This window comes from Dysidea avara, chromosome 3 (assembly GCF_963678975.1).
Source record: "Dysidea avara chromosome 3, odDysAvar1.4, whole genome shotgun sequence".
In the NCBI taxonomy this organism is placed as follows: Eukaryota; Metazoa; Porifera; class Demospongiae; order Dictyoceratida; family Dysideidae; genus Dysidea; species Dysidea avara.
This window is the reverse complement of record NC_089274.1, coordinates 12,524,562-12,551,276: the sequence shown is the minus strand read 5'-3', so window position 1 is coordinate 12,551,276 and position 26,715 is coordinate 12,524,562. Positions and strand designations below refer to the sequence as shown.

Below are 26,715 nucleotides of genomic sequence, written 5' to 3'. Positions count from 1 at the left end.
CTAATTGTAGTTGATGATCATACAGTTGGGTTGTAGTCTAAATATCTACACATACTCATTTATTTAAAGTATACACTTTATGTTACCATCCCAACTCCCTGTGTACAGGCTTTATCAAGACCCTAGTGAAATAGTCAGTAAAGATGAATCACACTCCTAAGACACTTGTAGTTTAAGAAGTCAACAGCTAAGTCATCATTTCCTACGACTTAAGTACAGCAATATTGCAGTTTGGTAGGTGTATATTGAAGATACTGAATGGTGATATAGAAAAGCAAACTAAGGCTTCATTGCCATACACACAAGCACAACTATAGCTTACATTGCATTGCTAGGCATGAATGAAGATTATTAGCTACTTGTGGAGGGATAGTGGTCAGGTGTAGAGATAACCCCCTTCCATTCCCTCATCCCAGCTGGATATCATAATGATCATTAAATTTAGTGATACAGTAATGAAAGTTGCTCTTGTGAGCTGTTTAGTGTTTTTCTTATCATGTCACCTTGGCCAAAGTGCTTTGTTGTTGAAGTTTTTAGTTGTTAAATACCTAAGCACACAGAAAGCTCTACACAATGATACACTTGAGCAGGTGTGATAAATACACTATATAACAAACCTTACCAGCCTGTAGTAGTGTTGCTTAATACATAGTACGTACATATAGCTAAGCCTTTGTTCTTTGTATATAGTCTTCTATTAGTTTAAACCTATTTGCTCACATCAGTACACACAAACAAACACAAAAATTGATTTTCCTACAAAACCAGGTTTGCCAGTACTAGCATCCCTGTAGATGGCTGTGCTACTCATGTGTGCCTGGTTTTGAATTAAACTTGCCACTTTTATGTTCATGTACAGTGGTACATTCTAGTAGTTGTGGTCATATTGTAATGTGTGTGTTAATTATAGCTTACTTGTAGCTAGATTACACCATGATCGTGCGTGTGTGTGTGTGTGTGTGTGTGGATATTGGTTTCCTAATAAGTTGCCTTGGTAGCTGCTGTAATTTAAGCAACACACCTAGCTACATTAATATATTTGAATACTCGAGATACCAAGAATATTTTGTATGTATTCTGACGTAGTGACTTCCTCTATTTTATATTGTTCGTGTATATGTTTTCATTGTCATGTGCTTCGCATTGTCATGTGCTTTGTGTACTTGTTGCACTTTGTTGTCATCAACTTCCTCTAAAGGTATCAACTTCCTCTAAGGGCAATTTCCTGTTTTGCTATGGTATAGAGGTATTTCCTGAACCTGGCAATCAGAAGTACAATTATACAACTCTTAATGGCTTGCCTTACATGGTCGTGCCAAATCCCTTTACTATTTGTAGTAGTAATGGTTGTTGACAGAATTTGCTTCTAAAAGTTCTTAAATCGTAACATGATGACTTGTCTTATATCTATAGGATGGTGGGTATTCTTTATAAGCCTGGCAGTAATTTTAGTGCTTAGCTGGCTGTATAGACATCTTCCCTTTTGAAAACCAAACTATAGTTCGAGGAATACCTGGATTTTTTGTTGTGAATCACTTTAATGAGGCTGAGTATATCCATATTTCCATGGTATTTATTTTGTAGTATTTTTTTGTATGCATTCTTTTAATGAATCAGTGTTGGGATACCCCTGAAACATTGTTGCATGTAGGTCTTCAATAAACAGGTCAACATTTAGTTTACTTGAAGCTGTGGCATACTGCATCCAGTGTTGTTTGTACGGTATAAGATCACTTTCATTCAAGCGTAATAAACCTAATGGCTATATAGCACCTTTAACAGTTCACACCAGTGAATAGAAAATACCACATGCTAGAGATGTCAACTTCACAGATTATCTGATTACACTGCTTGTGGTAACACACCAGTAGTAGGTTCAAGTATATATGACAAGTATATGTCTAGCACTCTCTGTCATTTTATCCTCATCTTGTGTGTAAATTTATCTAATTCTCAAGAAGAAATGGCTATAAAACAGTAGCTGCTGTGGTCACTGGATATACCGTAGATTACTAGTGGTCTGGGTACATAAATGCGAATTTGCTTTGTCAGGAGCCCATTGCCACCACAAAGTGGTAACTTAACTATTCAACTATAAAGTCAATTCAACTCTCACTTCAGAGTTCTTATGCATCATACAGTACATATATCACATTCCATTGTGGTTGGTTTGTACAACCTTTGTTCTGTATACAATTTTTTTCCCAGTAGTCATATGTCATGTATACTGACAATGTATCAGAACTTTATTGTTTAGTGATTATGATATAGCACTTTGTGCATCAATTAGGAACTACTTTTAGTAGTGTCTTATGCAAATGCCATAGTTCTTATAACTGTACGATCATTTGATGGGATTAGATTAAAAGCAAATTAAAAGTGCACTTGTTTTCCGTAATAAGGTACAGTTGAAACTGATGTCAAGAGTATTATAAATTGACCTAATGAAGTTTCAATGGTTTATAAACTACAGTTATGACAACAAGGTCTAAAGGGCTTACTACTCCCTATCCATGACACTTAACTAGCAGGGTATGATAACAGCAGCATAATGCTATATGCTCCATAAAAGTCAACAATATATTGAAAAGGAAACTGAGATGTAAATACATGAACTGAAATTGTTCTCTTGTTACAAAATTGCTGGAAAACTTTTGCAACATATGTCTATTGTTAACATGTGTAAAGGAGTATATAGTAATAGATTCATTTTTTAACTTAATGTCGATGGGTTTCATCTGCTCAATCCATTTGCAATATTTAAATGTTGAGTTTTTTTGTGCTATATGAAATTTGAAACAGTCATTGATTAGCCACAATGCTAATGTAGCACTTAGCTTTACCTTATGGTACGTATCAATATCTCAATTTTTCTGTCTAACTCTTATAGCAATGCGTTCATTAACATATAGTGTAACTTGTGCTAAATTTTGAGGGATTTCTACTAAGAAATCTTGTGTACTATATAGTAGAATCTGTGTGTTTACATTTGCTTGTATACACATAACTCATATTATACATGTGTGTGTGTGTGTGTGTACTATATATAGGGTTTTGTGGTGCAACTGAAGATGCTTCTCCTATGATGATATTGGAGTTTATGCAGTTTGGTGACTTGCATTCTTTTATGGTCAACAATAAACCAACCAGTAAATCATCTGGGCTTCCTTTGTCAACACTTTACAGCATTGCGATGGATGTAAGTATCCATTGATGTATTAAAACAATTGCTATGAATTAATCAACAGAAGAACATCTGAATTATGTAACATATTAAATTTTGATAAAGACTCGTGTGCTGTTGTTTCTTATAGGTGGCTACTGCTTTGGATTTCCTTTCATCTCACAGATATGTTCATAGGGATGTTGCTGCTAGAAATTGTTTAGGTATGCATGTACATATCGTTACGTACTGTTCACCCACCAATGTAGTGTACCTTATAAGGCATGAAGTATAGCAGCTTTAGTACGTAGATCATAAATATGGACATGTTTTGAAAGAACTGAAGAACCATGTACTTTTAAGCAGCCATCTGGATAAAAATATGTATTGAAAGTCCAAACAGGAAATAAGAATATAATAATTGATATCCTGTCATGTACCACACCTGGTTGCCAATGGGAAAAAGAAGATTAAAGGTTTCTAACAAATCTTGGCAACATATCTTTTTGTCTGATATTCTTATCTTCCCAAAAGGAATATATGTAGTTTTTCATTAATACCCAACGTAACAGTTATACTGAACAGCATGTTAAAAGCGTAGTACTATAAGGGGAGAACAGTAGTGTAGTTGAAAATTGGCTATTAGACATGTAATTCTGGCAAGAAATTGGTCACTGAAATCTTGTAGGGTTGGTAAGGCATGAGTAAACATGTGATGTTGCTTTTACAAAGCAAAGTATACAAAGTGATTTCCCTAGTTACATAATTTCCTTAGCACAGTGCGTGCATAATCTCTGTATTGTCCTGTACTATTGCATTGCAGCCAAGGTAGAAGTGCAACATTGTTTGAACCATGTTTGGAATAACTATGTCAATATTCTCTTGAATCACACTCATTGTGCTCGTTTTAATTAGAAAGATGTTGAGATGATGTATTTATTATACATATAGTTGGAGAAGGTTTCCGAGTGAAACTTGCTGATTTTGGATTAGCCCGAAGAATGGAAGATCAAGACTATTATTTGATGGGAGGAAAGAGAGTGTTACCTGTTAGGTGGATGGCTCCAGAATCTCTTGTGTATGGCTTGTCAACATCAGCATCAGATGTGTGGTATGTAGTGTTATACAGTGAAGTGCTTAAATGCTATAGTGCCCATACAGTACCTAACATTCTCTGTTTACTTGCATACCTTGAAAAGGAAGCACACATGTTGCTGTGTAATGCAGAAAGATATTGGTCACAGATTAGGGAGAATTACTGTACACCATGTTCTGTAAATATAACCAAGTAGTTTAGCAATGGTGGTAAACTTGACTTTATTGAAGCCTTAAGAACATTCTGTAAAAGCTTTGGGGGACTGTGAACTGGTAATGAAATTACCTAAGGTCCTTATCGCTACTAAAATGTATTCTAAAGAAATGGATTCTTCTAGGGATATATCCACCACAGACAAGACAACTGTTTGTAGTTGTTTGAAAGATGCTGGGACTGTTAACAGCAAGTTGGTGACTGCCATGTGCTGCCATTTTGGAATGCTGATTTCAGAAAAATGGGAATTTTAAGTTCGATTAGGGATCAAAGAAATATAAGTAGTAAAACAAGGGAGGTCACCTACACCTGATGATATAGTGTACATTGGAATGTGGCTTCCCTTGTTTCACAACTTTTAATTCTTTGATCACTAATCAAACTTAAAATTCCTAATTTTTCTTATTCTTGTTTGTTTAACATAATTTTGACTGGTGAACCTGCACATACAACAACAAAGTAGACTGCAACTGAGAACCAACTTTTTCACCCAGAGGGTTATAAATCAATGGAACTGTTTACCAGCTGAAGTGATTTCAGTACCCACCATATCAGTTTTTTTTAAAAAGTCAGACGACTTGTGGCTTGTCACAGGATATGGATACGAACAAAGGCCCTGTGCCTAAACTTTTATTTTTGTATCACTTGTGTGTATATCCATTAACTAATAGTAATAATAATAAATACCACATACAGAGTCATCAGAACCATTCCACTGGTGAGTTGACAAAACTCCCCAAATTAATGACACAGTAGAAAACCTATAGTTAATGATTTTGGTCCTAACAAGTCTGGTTCCATACATTTTTACCATCGAAATGGTCTGCTGTGCTGGCTGTGTTTACCAATCCCAGTGGCAAGACGTGTAAGTGATGGTGCCTTATGGCCAACCTATAGTATACAGCTCTATGGTATTAACTGAAGACCTGTGCTATGAATTTATGTTCATTCTAGACAGTTTTGATACCTGAATGGCCCATAATTGGCCTAATTTATCCCCTTTCATTTTGTAAACAACCTCTTGCCTTCCCCTCTACCTCTTTCTTGACACAGTACTCATGTTAAAAACTTTCTAAAAGCTTAGCTGTTGACTACTTGTAAAGTGGATACTCTGGAAGAACATGTGAAAATTTGGTACATGTAGTTTCAATCATTGGCATGCTACAACAACTGACATGGGCAATAAGACCAGTTTTTCCAGTGACAGTCACATATTGATATGCTCTAATAGAGCAGTCACCTTAATAGAGAAGTTAAGCAAATGTTAATAGTAACCGCTGAAATCACTCTCAGATTCAAGTACAGAGAGTATAATGTGTAAGATGTCAGTGGGAGGAGTGACTACAAAGATGGCTAAGCAGTGTGCCCTAAAATATGGCGCTGATATATTTGTAGTGTTGTACATCCTGGATTAGTTAATAAACTCTTCACTTTTGTTGTTATGTCCCACCTACCCTAGAGTGAATGAAGATTTATAAATTTGTCACCGAAACTTGTGTACAGAGTACGTGTATTTGCATACAAGTAATTATCGTCATTAACCTTATAGATAATGATTCCAAAGATAAATTCGCAGTAGGATTTATACACTATATTCTAACATAATATCCTTGTTCTACACATTGTTTCTGTAACTGTACATATAAAAAATCTGCATAATTTACAGTGATGTGTTATTGTTAGGTCGTATGGGGTGTTACTATGGGAACTAGTTACATATGGAGAGATGCCACATCGATCACTGAATGTGCAAGAAATAATTCAGTTAGCTGAAGAAAACAAACTTTGTCTTGAAAGGTAAAACTTGCACTATACAAACAGGTGTGTTGTACTAGTTATCATTCAACTGCAATACGAACACAATATGTAGTTGGCCTTTGTTGTTTGAAACAGTAGTTGAAAATTTTACTTCAGTGAGTTTTAAAAAATCACGCAAGAAGTAGGAGCCTTGCTAACTGTCGCATACTTATGTTTAAAGTCACTGTAAGCCTTATAGTATATTACCAAAAACCATTTAAATGAATGTAGCAGATTTCTAAAGATATTACAAAAAGCTTCCCGCAAGCCTACACAAACAACCAGCCCTGTATGAGACCGTATGCTCTTTACCAAACTGGTGCCCCCAGAGTAAATGTATTAATTAAGCCTATAAAGAGCACTATTAATCCATGCAAATATTTTAATACATGGTATGGATTAGCTTATGTTTATACTAGAAATCTGTTTCTATTTTTAAAGTATCTCTGTTCTTATGGATGTTGATCGACCTTAGCAATACTGTATTTTTGTAGACCTCCAGGATGTGCAGATAATTTTTATGACATTATACGTCTGTGCCAGCAGCCAAGTGCGAAGAATCGACCATCATTTGCTGCACTCCTTGTTTGGGCTCGACAACACTATGCATCATCTCATAACACCAGTGCTGTATAAGTTTGTAATTTGTCTTTGAAGATTTTGTATAATATATAGCTACAATAGTTTTATCATATAAATATAAATAATGGTATGAATTTGTATTAATATATTTTTATGAATGTGAAACTTCTTTTAAATTATGCTAACTAAAGATTTTTAGGTGGGAGAAAACAGGTTGTATGACAATAATTTTCAGCATGTGGTGCATCATAATAAGCAAAGACATTTATTATTATTAATATTTGACAGTACAAATAAAGGTACTGAGAGCCACTGGCAAGTGCTGCCAGGGAACTCGAATTTGAAAAATCAATAGTTACAGATCTAAAGCTGGTATGCCTGGTAACAAACATTACAAAACACTATACTCGTGTGAATAGTTTCATGAATTTAGCTCAACTTGCATGCTTTATTTATTTTCCATGAAACTTCACAGTCTGCAGCTGTGTATAGGTGTAACACTTGTACCATGAAAAATTCCTCCAAATAATCATGATTGCACAGTGGTTTATGCAAAACATTGAAAGTGTTTTAAGCTTTATGTGCTAATACATGTTACTACAAACCAGTTGATAATTACTGAACAATCCTATATGCAGTTCTCATTATGTGGTACTGGGTAGCCATAATTACTACAGTAATCTTCAGCTTGTGTCCACTTCTTGACTTGTTGTATAAGAGATGTTAGTAGTGGTTGACCATCATAAAGTAAAGTGTATATCATCTGGTATTGTTCTGGAGTAAACTCTACACATGCTAGTCCTGAGGTAGATTCCTATAAATAAGTATACCACTGAATTACAGCTACATGTTATTACAAGGTGTATCATTACCTCAATCATTTCAAGAAGGCTAACTGTCTCTTGCAAGGCAGCAGTTATGGTATATAAATGATCATCAGAGTCCTTCATTAGTATGTATTGTTCTAGTTGATATTTATACATCATTACACTGGTGTGGATCTTACAGGTAGCTGTAAATTGTTCTAACATTATACCAACTGAATGTTTGTTGAAGTCTCTATCTGATAACACTGGTTTGATTGAACCTAGTTTGGTCTATAGTGAAGTAAAGAGTCTAGTATATAACCACAACTAACAGAATTATACACAACTATCTAGCTACTGTACATTATACTTACTGTTTCAAGCTCATCATAGACTTTAACTGCAATGCAATAGAATTTTTGGATCTCTTGTTTCACAATGTCATCTTCAACTGTACAGTTTAGTTTATTAGTAACTGCTTCACTTCTTAGTGTAAATGAGATGAGTATCACATTAAGGGTGAACAACAATTGAGGAATCATGTTTTGCTATGTAGCTATATAGTCTGTACTGACTGCAGAAAGTATATCTTCAAACTTATCTGCTTGTGCTTCTATGAACATGTTTATATACTGTAGAAGCCAGAAAATATAGAGCTTGAGGGGATTTCTTTTTGTAGCTACATATAGATAACAACGTGATGGATATTATATGCTTCATTGTTTAAGTACACATAAACACAAGCCATATATATCCTAGGTGCTTCCTTTATTATATAATATGGTTACAAAGATCAACTTCATGATGCATTATACATGCTCTTTACCAGTAAATGCAGCCATATAATGTTGTATGTATGCATGTGTTGTTACCAATTACTACCTAGAATCTGCAGATGTTTCTCTGTTACCTAAAGAGGATATATTACTTTCATTTCTTGTAATTTTTATGAATAACGTTTCAACAATTACTCTAGAAGGGAAGCTTGTTAATATTCACAGTAGCTAATGTCACTTCTTGTAACGATACATCATCAGATGATAGACGTCATCTCAGAATTTTAGGTTCGAACTGTGTACAACAACCTCCACAGTTATCATTACTCATGCAGTTATTAAAGTTAGTCAAGCTAGGTTGAAGACATTACAAACTGTTCATAAAGATTCTAGTCTCACCAATTGCTAAGCATTTTCATGTGGGAGTTGACTAACTTTGTTAAGATGTTGGTGTGGAGATGATGTTTGAATTTGTTATGTGTAGAGGATCTGGTGTGTCCCTGAGTAAACGTAATGTATCTGTTGATGTTGAAATTTCTTGTAGGTGACTTGAGTGACTTGATTGCAAACAAAACATCATGGATCTCAAAGATATACATTAATGGTAAAAGATGGAGTTCTAATGGCCTGGACTTATTATAATGATGGGCAGTGCTTGGAACAACAAGTATGCTGTATCAAAGCCAATGATTTGTATGCTTTGGACATTATAGAATTGTAATGATTTGACCACTTCAGGTCACTGGAGACAATCACTCCCAGGTATTTTTGAGTCTCTTGACAATTGATTTCAGTGCTGGAAATAAGATATCTGGTGCTGGAGATTGACTTGAAGGATCATGAACACATTTGGTAAAGTTGATAGTTAGATGGGAAAGAGATGTTTGATAAATAATAAAGTCGGTATTGCTGGAGCTTAATGCGGTCTTCATCACATGAAATGGTCATAAAACATTTCACGTCATCAGCAAACTTCTATACTTTGCTAACTTCTATACTGGAAGAGATGACTGTTCATATAAACTAAAAACTAATAGGGGGCCTAAAATACTCCCCCGAGGGACACCAGATATAACTGGTAGTACACTGTCTGATAAGGTGTTGTTGATAGATACCTGCTGTACTTGATCAGTGAGATAGCATTTAAACCACGACCACAGTGTGCCAGTAATGCCAAAAGACTAAAGGTTAATTAGTATATAGAATACCATATGAAACAGTGTCAAAAGCTTTTTGTATATCCAGATATATAGTATCAATTTGCGTTGGGCTGTTGGTCAAGAAGTCAAAGAATATTAAAAGCTGTTGTTCCTTTTATAAAGCCAAACTGACAGGGACTAATTTGAGTTACCAGATGATTTACTATTTTATTAAACACTAATCGCTCAAGAACCTTTGATATACTGGAAAGCAATGAGACAGGTATGTAGTTCTTTACTGAAGTTTTATCACCAGCTTTGAAAATAGGTACAATCTTGTGGATCTTCCAACTTGAAGGAATGTATGCATATTTAAGAGACATGGAAAAGAGATGGTGCAATGGTTGGCACAAAATTGGTGCACATCAGCACATGTCTGAAGAACTTTTGGAGAGATAAGGTCAATGTCTGGTGCTTTAGTAGGGTCCAGAAATCGTACACTCCTTCTATAGTGATTGAAATAGAGTCTATGTGATCAGTAGGCTCCAAAAGGTTATCAACATTGGATGGTTCAGAGGAATCTGAGAAAACTGAATGAAAATAGCGATTGAACATGTTAACAGAATCAGTATCAGATTCAACAATTTCATTGTCCAAGTGTAAAACAGAAGGAAAATTCTTGGAATGGGTGAGGTTCCTGATATACTTTAAAATATTGTTGTTGTGGTCATGCGATGCATACTCTCTGATGAGGTATAACTCATTGGTTTTACTATTGGCAATTTCCTCCTGGAGTGACTCTTCAGATAATTTGATTTTCTCTTCAAGAGATCTGGTAGGATGCCGCTTATGCCTGCGATGTAGAGTATGCAGGCACTTGATGTGATGTCTAATAGGGTTGATGATTACAGTAAATTTTGGTAAAAGGAATGAATAATCTGATATAATCAGCTCAATTGTTTCCCAAATGAATTCAACATTATGTGACAGGAAACAACTACTCAAGTTGAAATATGACAAATGCTCATAGAGTCCTTGGTAGTCTCCTTTAGAATAATTGTAAGAATAATAGGTTGCTTGTTTAACAGGCGGTTTACTAAATGATAAATTGAAAGTTATACTGTAGTGATCGGATGGGAAAAGGAGAGGGATGAAATGAACCTCTATTGAATCTATACTATCTTCCATGATAGTTAAAGGTAAATCTAGGGTGTTGTTACCTTTGATATGTGTTGAGTTGATCAAGGCCAATAACAAAAATTAAATCACAAAATTGTTGAGATATATGAGATTGGCCTGAGAAGGTATTCCATTCAATGCCAGTGAAATTGAAGTCTCCAAGGAGATGTCAGCAAGAGTACTAAATAGGATGTCATAATACGAAGGTGATGAGTTGGGAGGAATGTAGATCACACAAAAGACAATTGGATGTTGCAGGTTCAATTTAACACAAACTATTTCGATATCTACAGGTGATGCCAAAAGTTTACACAGAATATGTTTCTGGCTTCCTGTATTCACAGGCCTTAAGTCTTCTCACAGGTCCCTAGTGGGATAGCATTCACAGGATACTGCTATGGATAGCAAGCATCACACCACCACCATGTGATGATTTATCATTATGGTACACTGAATAGCCTTAGGGAAGAATTTCATTGCTGTATATCTCACTGGTCATCCAAGTTTCAGACACTCTAATAATATCATAAGAATCTGCATATATCAATGATTGAAATTTGTCAAGTAATATGTATAAACTAAATCTGGCAATCACAAATTAAATCTTCTAATATTTGCAAATATGTGTGACTTATCTAAGGAAGCCAACTTGTATATTAACTATAGTATTGCTGTGTAACCTGAAGACAGTCATGAGCTGTAGACATTGTGTAGGTGGGCACATATTGTCATATTACAGTGACAGTACATAATGTGCAATACAGTGGAACCTCGATTATCCAATCTAATTGGGGGAAAGGGTGTTCATATAATCAAATAGTACGTAAAATCGAACTTCCGTACGTTTATATGCAGAGTTTTGCTCAGGTACTCTAATAAAGCATACACTTGTTGACAAAATACCCTAATTGAGCAGTCAGTTTGGTGTTTGAATAATCGAGAGTTCGGTTAATCAGTGTTCAGATAATCGAGGTTCCACTGTAAAGTGTTTGGTTCAGAGAAACATCAAAGAAGTGCAACATTTGTGCCATATATATATGTAGTAGGAAGATGTTGAAATGATATTTATTTGTAGTTGGGAGGAATTTGGATTAGCCTGAAGAACGGAAGATCAAGACTATTATTTTATGGGAGGAAAGCAAGTGTTACCTGTTAGATCTCTTGTGTATGGCAAGCATCAGATGTGTGGGTAGCACCTTAGGTTACTATAGGCATCCACAAAGTGGTTATTTGGTTTAAAATGGTATCACTACAACCAGTGAAACCCACAATCGTTTCTTTTTGTTCACACAATTTAAACCCATAATTGGTGTTTGCAAACCTCTGTATAAAACTAATGTGGTGAATGCAAGTTTGCCTTCCTTGACCTATTAGGTGAGCATACCAGAGTGGTATATATTACTTATGCCATGGCCACTCGGGATTTGCCTGATATATATCAGGCAAATCCTGAGTGGCCATGGTATAACTATTAACAGGAGTAAATGATTATTTACTCTTGCTATTAAATAGGACATTTGTCACCACTGAAACTTATTCACATGGTATAGGCACATTTGCTGAGTGCATACATGTAAATATTTACAGTCGTGTAAATATTGTAGTTGGTGAGTATTAAAGTAAACCAGCATTTATGCACTCTTCTTTATTCTATACCCTTATTCCACATATTACTTCCACAACTGCAAATACACTCTTCAATAAAAATTTGCATATTATTGTTAGGTAATAATAAAATAATTAAGGGGTGTTACTATGGAAACTAGTTACATATACGTTCAGTTAGCAAAGGAAAGCTAAAACTTTTGTGTCTTGAAAGGTAACGCTTGTAAGAGGGTGTTTATATATATATAAATTCAATTACAGTATAAACTCTGTTTGTCAAAATGTTAAGCATAAATGATCTTCTTGTCAAGTATCATTGTAATCTTTTCATGCAATGTTACATTACGGTGAGGGTCACCAATAAAGTGTTTTGTTTCAGAGCAACATCAAAGAAGTGCAACATCTGTGCATAATATATAGTAGAAAGATGTTGAAAATTGAAATGATATTTATTTGTCGTTGGGGAAAAAAAGTGCAAGACTTTGGATTAGTCTGAAGAATGCGAGATCAAGATTTATGGGAGGAAAGCAAGTGTTAACAAGGGTGGATCTAGAAAGGGGGAGCTAAGTTGGATAGTGACATAGGTAACTAGCCATGCAGACATTAGAAGATACCAAGCCTTCTCACAAGGCCCTAGTGGTAAGATTCATGTAGTGTCCATGGTCAAATGATTACACTTTGCGTGCAAAGCTATCATGCATGCATGATAATCATTTCATTTGTAGCTACCAAGCATTTAGATGGCTATAGCTAGCTATAATTATACCATAATGCATCAGCTCCCCTTAGCCATGCTCCAATCAGTTAAATTTGTGAGGTAGAAACATGTATAGCTAAGTGACAGTAAGTGGCCAACTGCTTGTTCCTTGGTTGAGGCCTGGCTTAATGCCCATGAGTAAGTCTGTGACTTTGTTATGGGCTTGCTATCGTAGTGCATTTATAGAAGAAGCCATGGTGTGGCGCTGGGATCGATACCACAAAGGCAACTGGAAGCGAATTAATTAACTTAGCGTGTTCCACCTGGCTTTACAACGTGGACAGGAGTCACTTTGTAGTGCTGATATGCATTTGCTCTGTTCCCTCGCTAACTGCATTCACTAAGAATGGCTTTCAGGGTAATTCACCCACTTGTGTTTAGGTCATGGCATTGTTCTATATGTTTATGATACATCATAATTGTTGAATGGCTTCATAACATTGCAGTGGTTTGGTGAAAGGAATGCGATAATGTGTCTGGCATTGGTTATGCTTCGGTAAACTTGTTTACTATTTCAACAGTGCTGTATTGGGATCAAAGGGAAAATACAACACAGTTGAAACAAATACAGCACACTGCCAGCTTTGAAGTGTGCAGCCAGGTGTACAATATGGAAATAAAAGTACACTTTTCACTTTGATCTTTTCACCAAAAGTACAATATATAGCATATTCACCCACTATATGAGACTGTAAATTACCAAGACTATGGTTTGCTAAATGGCCGAGTTGGTAGCTACATATTGTAGTCTACTGATTAAACCAACTAACACATTTAAAAAATATAAAAACCACACTAACCACCTCTTATAGTCATAGTGGAAAACACTGTTAATTATCTGAATAGAACAAAACCCACAATTAAATTTTTTGTAACTGGAGATGTAACCCACAATCGAAACCTGTTTTTCTGTGAATGCTATCCCACTAGGGACCTGTGAGAAGGCTATAAAGCCTGTGAATACAGGGAGTCATAAACATGTTTTTGGAAGAACTCTTGAGGAAAAGGAAGCTATATTCTCCTGGAACAGAGTTGAACAATAGGTATAGTTACATAGACATTATTTGTGTTGGTAGTGATGCATAGTTCCTGAAATAAGTCTGCCTTTGATACACATAGAAGATTTAGGGTTTCCTAAATCCGCCCCTGTGTTACCTGTTAGGTGAATGGCTCATCTCTTGTGTATAACTTATTGACATAAGCATCAGATGTGTGGGTAGCTATGTAATGTATTGTAAATATGCTTAAATGGTATGGTGGCCATACAGTACCTGGAAAAGGAAATCACATGTATGACTGTGTAATGTAACCTCATGCTTGGTCACGGATTAGGGAGAATTATAGCTATGTTCCTGCCGGTAATGCAAGTTAAGTATAGGTTTTTACAGAACATTGCTTAGGCTTCTGTAAATGATAAGTCAGGTTTGCTTCCATTGATGAATCACTTAGTTGTCCATAAAATTCAGGTTGTATATTTTAATGAATTATTCCTTTATTTCAGATACAGTTTCGGTTATTTAATAAAATCAGTTATGTTAAAACAATATTGTGCTGTTTGACAGAGTTTGTTGCATTTGCATACGGTACTGAACTTCTGTGCAACGTTTACAGTTTCATGTTGCAGACCATGGTACTACCATTAATTCATGTGTTAGATCAGCAGTGGGAGGAGTCTCAGTGACAACCAGGGCACTGAAACATAGTTGTAGCGTTGTCTATCCTGGATTATTAAGTTATAGTTATATCACAGCAGGAGTAGAATATCTTATAGTTATTGACACAAGTCCAAGGTGAAGCTGAGGACAAGTGTTAATAACTAAGATATTCTACTCCTGCTGTGATATAACTATAACTTCATAATAATCCAGGATAGACAATGCTACAACTATGTTGCCCAGGTCCAGTCATGGATGCTGCATGGAAAAGGGAAGCTCATGTGTTACTGTGTAATGCAGCAAAGGTTTGACTAGTGGAAACTATACCGGTTGCAGTATTTGGTTTCTTAAACATCACCTAGTTGTCATTCAGTATGGTTAGGTTTACTACCATTGGAAAAGTTGTTCATACATTAATCTTACTAGAATGCACTGTAGGAAAACACTTTAGAGCTATGAAGTGATGGCAGGATATATACATTTAACAAGTTATTCAAATACATTCCCAGACACGTATTTTTCAGTTTTCTTTCAACAGTATCAGCAACAATAAATTAAACATTAATGTGTGTATTATGCTGCATGCAATACTCCCTTGTATATAGAATACATACCACCCGGCTGCTTTTGATTCATGTGTTAGATCAGTATAATGACAACAAGAGCACTGATACATAATTGTAGTGTTGTACACCCTGTATTGATCTTGCTATGCTACACCCCTACCCTAGATCAAGCAGTAATTGAAGGGCATTAATTTTGTCACCAGAACTTGACAAGTTCTGGTGACAAAATTAATGCCCTTCAATTACTGCTTGATCTAGGCAATTTGTTCACAGGGTTAGGGCATTTGTATATATCTAAGAAACAATATAGTTAGTGGTTCATAAGCACTCACTTCTACATCATTTCTATTATCCTTGTGCCACATTTTTCTGCAACTGTAAATGCACTCATTCATGATAATCTGCTTTATACTTTCAATGGTGAATGATTATTGGTAGGTCATATCATGTGGGGTGTTACTATGAGAACTAATTACAGTACATATAGTAAATGACACCACTCACTGAATTTTGTTTCATAATAAAACAAAAATTTTATACCTTGAAAGTGAAGTTTGTGTACAATTTTGAATTAAATAAATACACCGTGTTTGTAAATACAAGTTTAGGAGTGTAAAAGTTGATAAAGTAGTTCCAGCAAGAGTTCACAACATTATTGTTTTACATGATGAACCATTAACTTTGCTAACTATATTGAATACCTATGCAATGTATTTAAGAAGCAACAGCCATTCAAATGAGTGTAAAGCAGTTTTCTATAGATACATTAGTTACAGTATACTCCTATAACCTGTCTACTCTGTATGAAATGGCATTGTGCATTCTTCACCAAACTGGTATAAGACTTGATGTGGTAAATTCAGTATAAAGCTAAACTTTTGGTCAAAGACTATAAAAATGACACAAAGCTGTAAATAATCAAAGAAGAATTAATCCAGTGATGTGATTGTTAATTAATATATATACACAATCTGGACCTAAGTATGGGGTGCTGTTTGTATCAAAATTATAACAATATAATAAGTACAAAAAACTAGGTTATATATGCTTGCTGCATGTACATGGTTTATATATATACATTTTCATAAATAAATAATGACTCTTTTTAAATAAATAATTTACATTATTTAATATATAATGCTCAAATGACAAGATAATGACTAGCATCTTCTCTATTATGTGCCATTTGTTGTCCTGTTACACATTTTGGCACAAAACCTGAACTTTGAAATGCCATTTGTATCATAATTTAGGGTTTTAATTACATTGCCAAAAAAGAAATGGAAATAATTTTCCTTGATATTGTTTACCCAAAAATGTGCAAGATTTCTATAGTACTTTTCATTATTTATTAAACCATGAACATTATTTGTTAAACCATGAATATTATTTGTTAAACTATTAAATTCTTTACTTAATGTACATTAGTATACCGTTAATCTTAACAAACCCTGCAATCAACATCTACAACAGGTTATACAGGGTTACACGAGGCTACACAGAGTTACATAAGGCTACATAAGGCTACATTGGGTTACATTAAAGCTACAAAGATTTATGATACTACACATGGTTACATGCGGCTACACTGGGTTACATTAAGCTACACTGGGTTACAGGATACTGCACAAGGTTGCATGAGGCTATACTGAGGCATTACGGAGGCTACACTGGGTTACATGAGGCTATACACAAGCTTACATGAAGCTACACAGAGTTACCTGAGGCTACATAGGGTTACATAAGGTTATACGCAGTGTTACATAAGGATACATTGGTTTACGTGAAGCTACACAAAGTTACATTGAGATAATTATATGAGGCTACACAATGTTATACGAGGCTACACAATGTTACATGAGGCTACACTGGATGATATATATGAAGCTACACAGGGTTACATGAGGGTACACTGGATTACATGAGGCTACACAGGGTTACATGAGGCTACAATGGGTCACATGAGGCTACAATGGGTCACATGAGGCTAAACTGTACTACATGAGGCTGCACAAATTTACATAAGGATACATAGGGTTACATGAGGCTTCACAGAAGTTATACATAGGGTTACATGAGCTACACAGGCTTACACGATGTTACATAGAGCTACAAAGAGTTACATGAGGCTACACGGAGTTACATGAAGCTATAAATTGGGTTACTTGAGGCTACACTTGGTAACATGAGGCTACACAAGGTTGCATGAGACTGACATGAACAGTTACATGAGGCTACAAAGGGATAATTATATGAGGCTCCACTAGATTACATGAGGCTACACAGAGTTACATGAGGCTACATTGGATTACATAAGGCTACACTAGGTTACATGAGGCTACACCAAGGTACATGAGCTGCACAGAGTTGCATGATACTACATTGGAGCCTCATGTAACTCTGTGTAGCTTGGAGCCTCTGTGTAGCTTGGAGCCTTTTGTAAACCCAATGTCGCATCATGTACTTCTGTGTAGCCTCATGTAACCCTTTGTAGTCCCTGTGTAGCTTCATGTAACCCAATGTCTCCTCGTGTAACATTTGTCTAGCCTCATGTAACCTAGTGTTTCCTCATGTAACCCAATGTAGCCTCATGTAACTCTGTACAGCCTCATGTAATCCTTTGTAGCCTCCTGTAACCCTGTGTATTGCCCTGTGTAACCTTGTGTAGCCTCATGTAACCCTGTGTATTGCCTCATGCAATTCTGTGTAGCCTCATGTAACTCTGTGTAGCCTTATGCAACCCAATTTCTCCTCATGTAACCATATCATATAGCCTCAAGTAATCCAATGTAGCGTCATGTAATCCAATGTAGTCTCATGTAACTCTGTGCAGCCTCATGTAACCCTGTCTAGCCCTCATGTAACTCAGTGTAGCCTCATTTAACCCTGTGTAGCCTCCTGTGTATTGCCTCATGTAACTCTGCATGGTCTCATGTAACCCTGTGTATTGCCTCATGTAACTCTGTGTGGTTCCATGTAACCCTGTGTTTTGCCTTGTGTAACTCTGTGTAGTCTCATGTAACTCTGTGCAGCCTCATGTAACCCTTTGTAGCCTCATGTAACTCTGTGTAGCCTCGTGTAACACTTTGTAGCCTCATGCCTCATGTAACCCAATGTAGCCTCATGTAACTTACATGAGGCTGCACAGAGTTACATGAGGCTGCACAGAGTTACATAAGGGTACAAAGGGTTACATGAGGCTACACAGAGTTACATGAGGCTACAAAGGGTTACATGAGGCTACACAGAACTACACGGGGCTACATTGGGTTACATGGGGCTACATTTGGTTACATGAAGCTAGACATGGTATGGTTACATGGGAAGACATTGGGTTACATGAGGCTACACAAAGTTACATGAGGCAATACACAGGGTTACATGAGCTGCATGGTATTACATTGGAGGCTACTCAGCCTCATGCAACCTTTTGTAAACCTAATGTAGCATCAAGTACTTCTGTGCAGCCTCATGTAACCCTTTGTAGGCTCATGTAACTCAGTATAGCCTCATTTAACCCTGTTTAGCCTCCTGTGTATTGCCTCATGTAACTCTGTATAGTCTCATGTAACCCTGTCTATTGCCTCATGTAACTCTGTGTAGTCTCATGTAACCCTGTCTATTGCCTCATGTAACTCTGTGTAGCCTTATGTAACCCAATGTCTCCTCATGTGATCATACCATGTCTAGCTTCATGTAACCAAAAGTAGCCTCATGTAACTCAATGTAGCCTTGTGTAATTCTGTACAGCCTCATGTAACCCTTTGTAGCCTCATGTAACCCTTTGTAGTCTTATGTAACTCTGTGCAGCCTCGTGTAACTCTGTGCAGCCTCATGTACGTTACATGAGGCTACATTGGGTTACATGACGCATGAGGCTACAAAGTGTTGCACGAGGCTACACAGAGTTACATGAGGCTACGAAGGGTTACATGAGGCTGCACAGAGTTACATGAGGCAATACACAGGGTTACATGAGACTATACAGAGTTACATGAGACAATACACAGGAGGCTACACAGGGTTAAATGAGGCTACACTGAGTTACATGAGGGCTAGACAGGGTTACATGAGGCTGCACAGAGTTACATGAGACTACATTGGATTACATGACACTACATTGGGTTACTTGAAGCTAGACATGATATAGTTACATGAGGAGAAATTGGGTTACATGAGGCTACAAAGGGTTACATGAGGCTGTACAGAGTTACATGAGGCTACATTGGGTTACATGAGGCAACACTAGGTTTCATGAGGCTAGACAAGGTTACATAAGGAGACACTGGGTTACATGAGGCTACACAGAGTTACAGTACATGAGGCTACACAGGCCTAGGATTACATTAGGATACATAAAGTTACAGGAGGATACATCTGGTTACATTACCTTTACATAAGGGTACACAAAGTTGCATGAGGCTATACACAGAGTTACATAAGGATACATTGGGTTACATGCTTGAGGCTACACAGAGTTCTATGAGGCTACTAAAGTTACATGAGACTACACTGGGTTACAACAGGTCAAACAGAGGATAATATCTATAGTCTGGAAGAAACACAGGATTACAACAGGCTACACAAAAGGTTACAACTATATGTATTAGTATTACTACTACTACCTTCGCAGTGTCAAGCACTAAAGGTTGACGGTCTTTGAATTATCTATCTTAATAAATAGAACGCTTGAGAATTTGCGAACAGCTCAGGTTACACAGGCTTCACAGGGTTACATGAGGTTACAATGAGCTACACAAGGCTGCATTGGGTTACATGAGGATGACTACACTGAGGCTACAGGAGTACAAAGGGTTACAACAAGCTATGCAGGTTTACAACATGCTATACTTGGCTACTACACTGAGGATATACACAAGGTTGCACCAGACTACACAGGGGTTCATGAGGATAAGCCTGTTAAATGAAGCTACACTTGGTTGCAAGTGGATCTGTGGATACACCTAGGTAATAGTGGATCATGATACACTGAGCTACAAGTGCACATTACTACACAGTCACTTCTATAGAGGATACACTGGGTTATGTCAACTGAGTTACAACAGGGTTTCACATCGACACACATTAGGTATACTTTGTTACATGAGAATACACTGGGATACAAATGGAAGTACTGGGTTACAAAATGGATACTTGGGTGTATACATACAATCAGTATGTTTCCTATAATACAGTGCTGTAATTCACAATAAACTTGTGCTAGTCTCCATTTAACCTGGTTTTTAGCACAACTATATAGATAGATATGGCTTTGTTTCTTCCATATGCTCTAAGTTGTAAGGCTTTAGCAGGTTACTAAACAAGTACATAATAAGAATACAGATTTATCTTTATGTACCCTTGCTACACTAGTGGGAAAAGTTTAGTTACTCTAATAGACCGGTTACACAGTCTATTCATGATCAACCTCAACTCTATATCTACTCTTCACTTAATTTTTGATTTGGTTATTCCCCTCAACATGTATCTATCACAAAACTTCAATGTGAATAATAGTCATTTAAAAGCAGCAATAAGATATTTAGTAAATTGTTTAGTAAAAAGGTGAAAAATTTATCATAAATGCTAAGCCCAAATATGAGTAAGGCAAATTACAGTACACAACAATACACAAGAAAGTTTATGTAGTATATGTGGAATCACATCAACCATTAGGTATTAATTTTGTAACTTTAAATTTATAACCACAACCCTTGATAAATTTACTCAACTTTTTTAGACTTTAAAGAACTCCTAAAGCTCATTTAAATATTTAAAGCTGAAACACAGTTTAATACACTATATACACAATCTCCTAAGTATCTGTAACCAGGTGTAACCCTGTGTAGCCTCATGTATGTAACTGAGTGTATATATCCCATGTAACCCAGTGTATATAGCCTCATGTAACCCTGTGTAGCCTCATGTAACCCTGTGTAGCTTCATGTAACACTGTGTAGCTTCATGTAACCCAGTTCATCCTCATGTAACCATTTAACCCTTTGTATCATCATGTAACCTCATGTAGCTTCATATGTGATTGAAAATGGATCTTCCACACACATCCAATACTATGAACTGTGAAGATCACATATAAGCCTGAACTTCTTGCCAACCATTAATCCATGCTGGGTTTCTACTGAGCAAAATTCAAGTAACTAGCTTTTTCTCAGCTGAAGTTATAAATTGTCAAAGTTGGTAAACTGGATGTGTGTGGAATACCTCTTTCGCAAATCTGATCACATATGTGACCGGATGTGCAAAAAGGAGTATTCCACACGCATCCGATTCTCTGAACTTGAGAGCTATGTTGGTACTCACTACTGACCAAATTTCAAGTCAATATCTTTTTCCAATTTTATAAATTATTAATTGTCAAAGTTAGTAAATTGGATGTGTGTGGAATACCCCTTTTCACAAATCCGGTCACATATAACCAGGAACTCCGTGTATAACAATAGCCTCTTGTATCCTCATGTAACCCTGTGTAATGCTGTGTAGCTTCATGTAACCATGTTGTAACCCTGTGTAGCCTAATGTGTGTATCAACTTGTAACCCAGTTTAACCTTCAATGTAACCTGTGTTGCAATCCTTTGTAGCCTCCTAGCCGAATGTAATGCAATGTATTCTCATGTAACTCTGTGTAGCCTCATGTAACCCTATGTATCCTCATGTAAAGCTGTATATAACCCCTCATGTAATTTGGTGAAGCCTCATGTAACCTGTATAATTATTCCTTTGTACTCTAATGTAACTTCATGTAGCCCTGTGTAGCCTCATGTAACCCTTTGCATTGCCTCATGTAACTGTGTAGTCTCATGTAACCCTGTGTATTGCCTCATGTAACTCTTTGTAGCCCCATGTAACTCTGTGCAACCTCATGTAACCCTTTGTAGCCTCATGTAGCCTCATGCAACCCAATGTAGCTCTGTGCAGCCTCATGTAACCCTTTTTAGCCTCATGCCTCATGTAACCCAATGTAGCCTCATGTAACTTACATGAGGCTACATTGGATTGCATGAGGCTACATGAGGCTACATGAGGCTACAAAGGGTTACATGAGGCTGCACAGAGTTACATGAGGCTACATCGGATTACATGAGGCTAGACATGATATGGTTACATAAGGTTACATTAGGGTACACAGAGTTACATGAGGCAATACACAGGATTACATGAGGCTACACAGCATTATATGAGGCAATACACAGGGTTACACGAGGGCTAAATGAGGCTACACTGAGTTACATGAGCCTACAAAGAGTTACAAGAGGCTGCACAGAGTTACCTGACGCTACATTGGGTTTACAAAAGGTTACGTGAGGCTGCGTAGCCTCATGTAACCCAATGTAACATCATGTAACTCTGTGCAGCTCATTTAACCTTTTGTAGCCTCATGTAACTATGTCAGTCTCATGCAACCTTGTGTAGCCTCTGTATAACCTCGTGTAACCTTATGTAGCCTCATGTAACCTAGTGTAGCCTCATGTAACCCTTTGTAGCTTCATGTAACTCTGTCAGTCTCATATGCAACCTTGTGTAGCCTCATGTAACTCTGTGTAGTGTCATGTAACCTCAAGTAACCCAATGTATAACCTTGTGTAACTCTGTGTAGCCTCATGTAACCCTTTGTAGCCTCATGTAACCCTGTAAAACATCATGTGAGCCTGTGCAGTTTCATGTAACCCTATGTATAACCTCTGTGTAACCTCATGTAATCCTATGTATCCTTATGTAAATTCAGTTTAGGTTCATGTAACCCAGTGTAGCCTCATGTAACTCATGATCAGTGTAGCCTCAAGTAACTCAGTGTAGCCTCATGTAACTTGGTGTAGCCTCATGTAACCCAATACGGCGTAATGTTGTGTAGCCTCATGTAACTCTGTTTAGCCCCATGTAACCCAATGTATCCTCATGTATCCCTATATACAGCCTCATGTAACCTTGTGTAGCCTCATGTAACTCTGTGTACCCTCATATATATAATAATCCAGTGTAGCATCATGCAAAACTGTGTAGCCTCATATAATTATTTCAATGTAAATTTGTGTAATTCCATGTAACCCAATGTATCCTCATGTAACCCCGCGTACAACCTCATGTAACCTTGTGTAGCCTCAGGTAACTCTGTGTAGCTTCATGTAAGCTTGTGTAGCCTCATGTAATCCTCATGTAACCCAGTGTAGCTTCATGTAACCCTGTAAAGCCTCATGTATCCCAATGTAGCCTCATGCAACCTTGTGCAGTATTATGTAACCCAGTGTAGCCACATGTAACCATGTGTAGCATCATGTAACTCTTTGTAGCTTTAATGTAACCCAGTGTAACCTTATGTAACTCTGTGTAGCCTCATGTAATCTTGTGTAGCCTGTTGTAGATGTTGATTGCAAGGTTTGTTAAGATTAACGGTACATTAAGCAAAGAATTTAATGGTTTAACAAATAATGTTCATGATTTAACAACTAATGTTCAGGATTTAATAAATAATGAAAAGTACTATAGAAATCTTGCACATTTTTGGGTAAACAATATCAAGGAAATTTATTTCTATTTTTGGCAATGTAATTAAAAACCTAAATTTTGATACAAATGGCATCTCAAAGTTCATGATCAGGTTTTGTGCCAAAATGTGTAACAGGACAACAAATGGCACATAATAGAGAAGATACTTGTCATTTGAGCATTATATATTAAATAATGTAAATTATTTATTTAAAAAGAGTCATTATTTATTTATGAAAATGTACATATGTATAAACCATGTACAGCAAACACATATAACCTAGTTTTTTATACTTATTGTATTGTTATAAATTTGATACAAACGGCACCCCATACCTAAGTACTTACTTTTATACTTGAGGTATGTTTTTAAAGTGCCTCATGCTTTATGCATGTTAATCAAGTATGTATATGTGGAAATGTGTATATTAACTATACAAGCAGCATGCAGTGTAAATGGCATATACTTATACCTACAGACATACTGAGCATTGTGTAGGCCTCCAGGATGGACAGATAATGATTATGACATTATACGTCTGTGTCAGTAGCCAAGTTCTTATCCGGCATTATTATGGTTACTGAGAACCATTTTATGATATGTGCATGTGTGCATGTAGCAATTTAACAAGCATCCTGTACATGTGGAATAAGATCCTCCACTTGTGTACTACTTTAATGCAAATACATGTTTGCCAGAATAAATTCAGCTACAAAATTCACATCATACAATAATACTAGGAGTTCACTGTATCAGTATGCATGACATTGTATTGTTCACTTTGCTGCCTCACAGAAAACTTCACATATTTTGTGCCTATAGTTACCATGAAACATTCCCACGCAAACGTTATGACTGCATGGACTGATGGACAAGTAGTTTATGCAATGTATTAAAAGGTGTGTAAGACTTAAGAATACAAAAATTAATACAAACCAGTTGATAACTACTGAACAATCCTATATACAGTTCTCATTATGTGGTACTGGGTAGCCATAATTACTACAGTAATCTTCAGCTTGTGTCCACTTCTTGACTTGTTGTATAAGAGATGTTAGTAGTGGTTGACCATCATAAAGTAAAGTGTAAATCATCTGGTATTGTTCTGGAGTAAACTCTACACAAGATTGTCCTGAGGTAGTTTCCTGTAAATAAGTATACCACTGAATTACAGCTACATGTTATTACAAGGTGTATCATTACCTCAATCATTTCAAGAAGGTTAACTGTCTCTTGCAAGGCAGCAGTTATAGTATATAAATGATCATCAGAGTCCTTCATTAGTATGTATTGTTCTAGTTGATATTTGTACATCATTACACTGGTGTGGATCTTACAGGTAGCTGTAAATTGTTCTAACATTATACCAACTGAATGTTTGTTGAAGTCTCTATCTGATAACACTGGTTTGATTGAGCCTAGTTTGGTCTATAGTGAAGTAAAGAGTCTAGTATATAACTGCAACTACTGGTAACAGCAATTATATCTAGCTACCGTACATTATACTTACTGTTTCAAGTTCATCATAGACTTTAACTGCAGTGCAATAGAAGTTTTGGATCCCTTGTTTCACAATGTCATCTTCAACTGTACAGTTTATTTTATTAGTAACTGCTTCACTTCTTAGTGTAAATGAGATAAGTATCACATTAATGGTGAACAACAATTGAGGAATCATGTTTTGCTATGTAGCTATATAGTCTGTATACTGGCACTGACTACAATCTTCAAATCAAGCTTATCTGCATGTGCTGTCTATAAACTTGTTTATATACTATACAGGAGCCATATATAGACAGAGCATAAAGAGGTGCTGTAGCTGCACTATATGCTTCATACGTAGGCACAAGCCATACATCTGATGCTTCCTTCATGAATATGGCTTCCTTCATGAATATGTCCATGGTTACTAAGATCAACTTCCTGATGTACATGCTTTTTTTACCAGTGTGTGTACATGCAGCCATACAATGTTATATATGTGGTCTTTGCATGAAAATCCCAATTACTTCATAGAACCTGCAGATGCTTCTTTGAGGATTACTTTGAATATCAAGACACACGATAGTGTGTCGTGCGGCCCAAGAAGCCTGCGCGCCACACCGTGAGTATATTAACAGGAAGAAAGAAAACGCAATTTTCACACCTATGTAGCTCTGTGATCCCTTATCCGATTGGAACCAAATTTGCTAGCAACGTGCCGCCCAGTTAGGGGAGTCTACATACCAAATTTGAAGAAAATCGCTCCAGCCATTTCCGAGATACGAGCGAACAAAATTTCGTTTTAATTTCTTCGTTTTTTCTTCTTCATCTTCATTTCGCACACTTCACAAAATTCGCCATAAAACACGAATGCGTGCTCGGATTGGGCTGAAATTTGGCACACTTAAAGGGCTCATTAAGGCCGATCTCCGTACCAACTTTGGTATGAATCCGATGAACATTCACGGAGTTATTACCGATTATTTGCGTACAATAAGGTCGAAGGTCTGTCACGCCTACAGGGTAAATCCCTTGGAGGAATCAGTTGAAAATTGATATGTAGATGGAACAACCATCGTAGGAGTGTCTTTTTGTAGTTTGAAAGGAATCGGGATAAAGACCATGGAGATATGACACAAAACCCAACCTGTGTCAAAATTACGCGATCGATTTTTATGAATAAAAAAACTATTAGTTTTCGTGTCTACCAGGCAAACCGCTTAGAGCAACGAGCTAAAAATCAGTATGTAGCTGGAATAATCATCATAGAAAGTTCTTGCAGTAGTACAGAAGAATCTGATTACAAATCACTGAGTTATGATTCGAAAGGCAACTACGTGCAGCAAATGCGAGATCGAGATACTCTAACAGAACAGTCACCCTAATAAAGCATTC

The 26,715-nt window shown here is 36.6% G+C and overlaps 3 protein-coding genes across 3 annotated transcripts in view; 1 reads left to right on the top strand and 2 right to left on the bottom strand.

Annotated features, from left to right (window-relative positions):
* Positions 1-7,027, top strand: part of LOC136249423 (ALK tyrosine kinase receptor-like) — a 38,462-nt gene extending 31,435 nt beyond the window's left edge. Inside the window, exons 11-15 of the mRNA XM_066041427.1 lie at positions 3,051-3,199; positions 3,315-3,387; positions 4,115-4,274; positions 6,156-6,269; positions 6,764-7,027. Coding sequence (XP_065897499.1) covers positions 3,051-3,199; positions 3,315-3,387; positions 4,115-4,274; positions 6,156-6,269; positions 6,764-6,905 — 638 coding nt within the window. The 3' untranslated portion in view covers positions 6,906-7,027. The remainder of the gene's footprint in view (positions 1-3,050; positions 3,200-3,314; positions 3,388-4,114; positions 4,275-6,155; positions 6,270-6,763) is intronic.
* A 340-nt stretch (positions 7,028-7,367) lies between these two features.
* On the bottom strand, positions 7,368-8,241 carry LOC136251757 (uncharacterized). Its single transcript, XM_066044175.1, has 3 exons — positions 8,032-8,241; positions 7,724-7,948; positions 7,368-7,665 (listed from the first exon to the last, which is right to left on the bottom strand). The coding sequence occupies exons 1-3, from the start codon at positions 8,197-8,199 to the stop codon at positions 7,480-7,482; spliced, it is 579 nt and encodes a 192-aa protein (XP_065900247.1). The 5' UTR covers positions 8,200-8,241; the 3' UTR covers positions 7,368-7,479.
* Positions 8,242-24,551: 16,310 nt separating this feature from the next.
* On the bottom strand, positions 24,552-25,966 carry LOC136251756 (uncharacterized). Its single transcript, XM_066044174.1, has 3 exons — positions 25,349-25,966; positions 25,042-25,266; positions 24,552-24,983 (listed from the first exon to the last, which is right to left on the bottom strand). The coding sequence occupies exons 1-3, from the start codon at positions 25,514-25,516 to the stop codon at positions 24,798-24,800; spliced, it is 579 nt and encodes a 192-aa protein (XP_065900246.1). The 5' UTR covers positions 25,517-25,966; the 3' UTR covers positions 24,552-24,797.
* Positions 25,967-26,715: the final 749 nt, after the last annotated feature.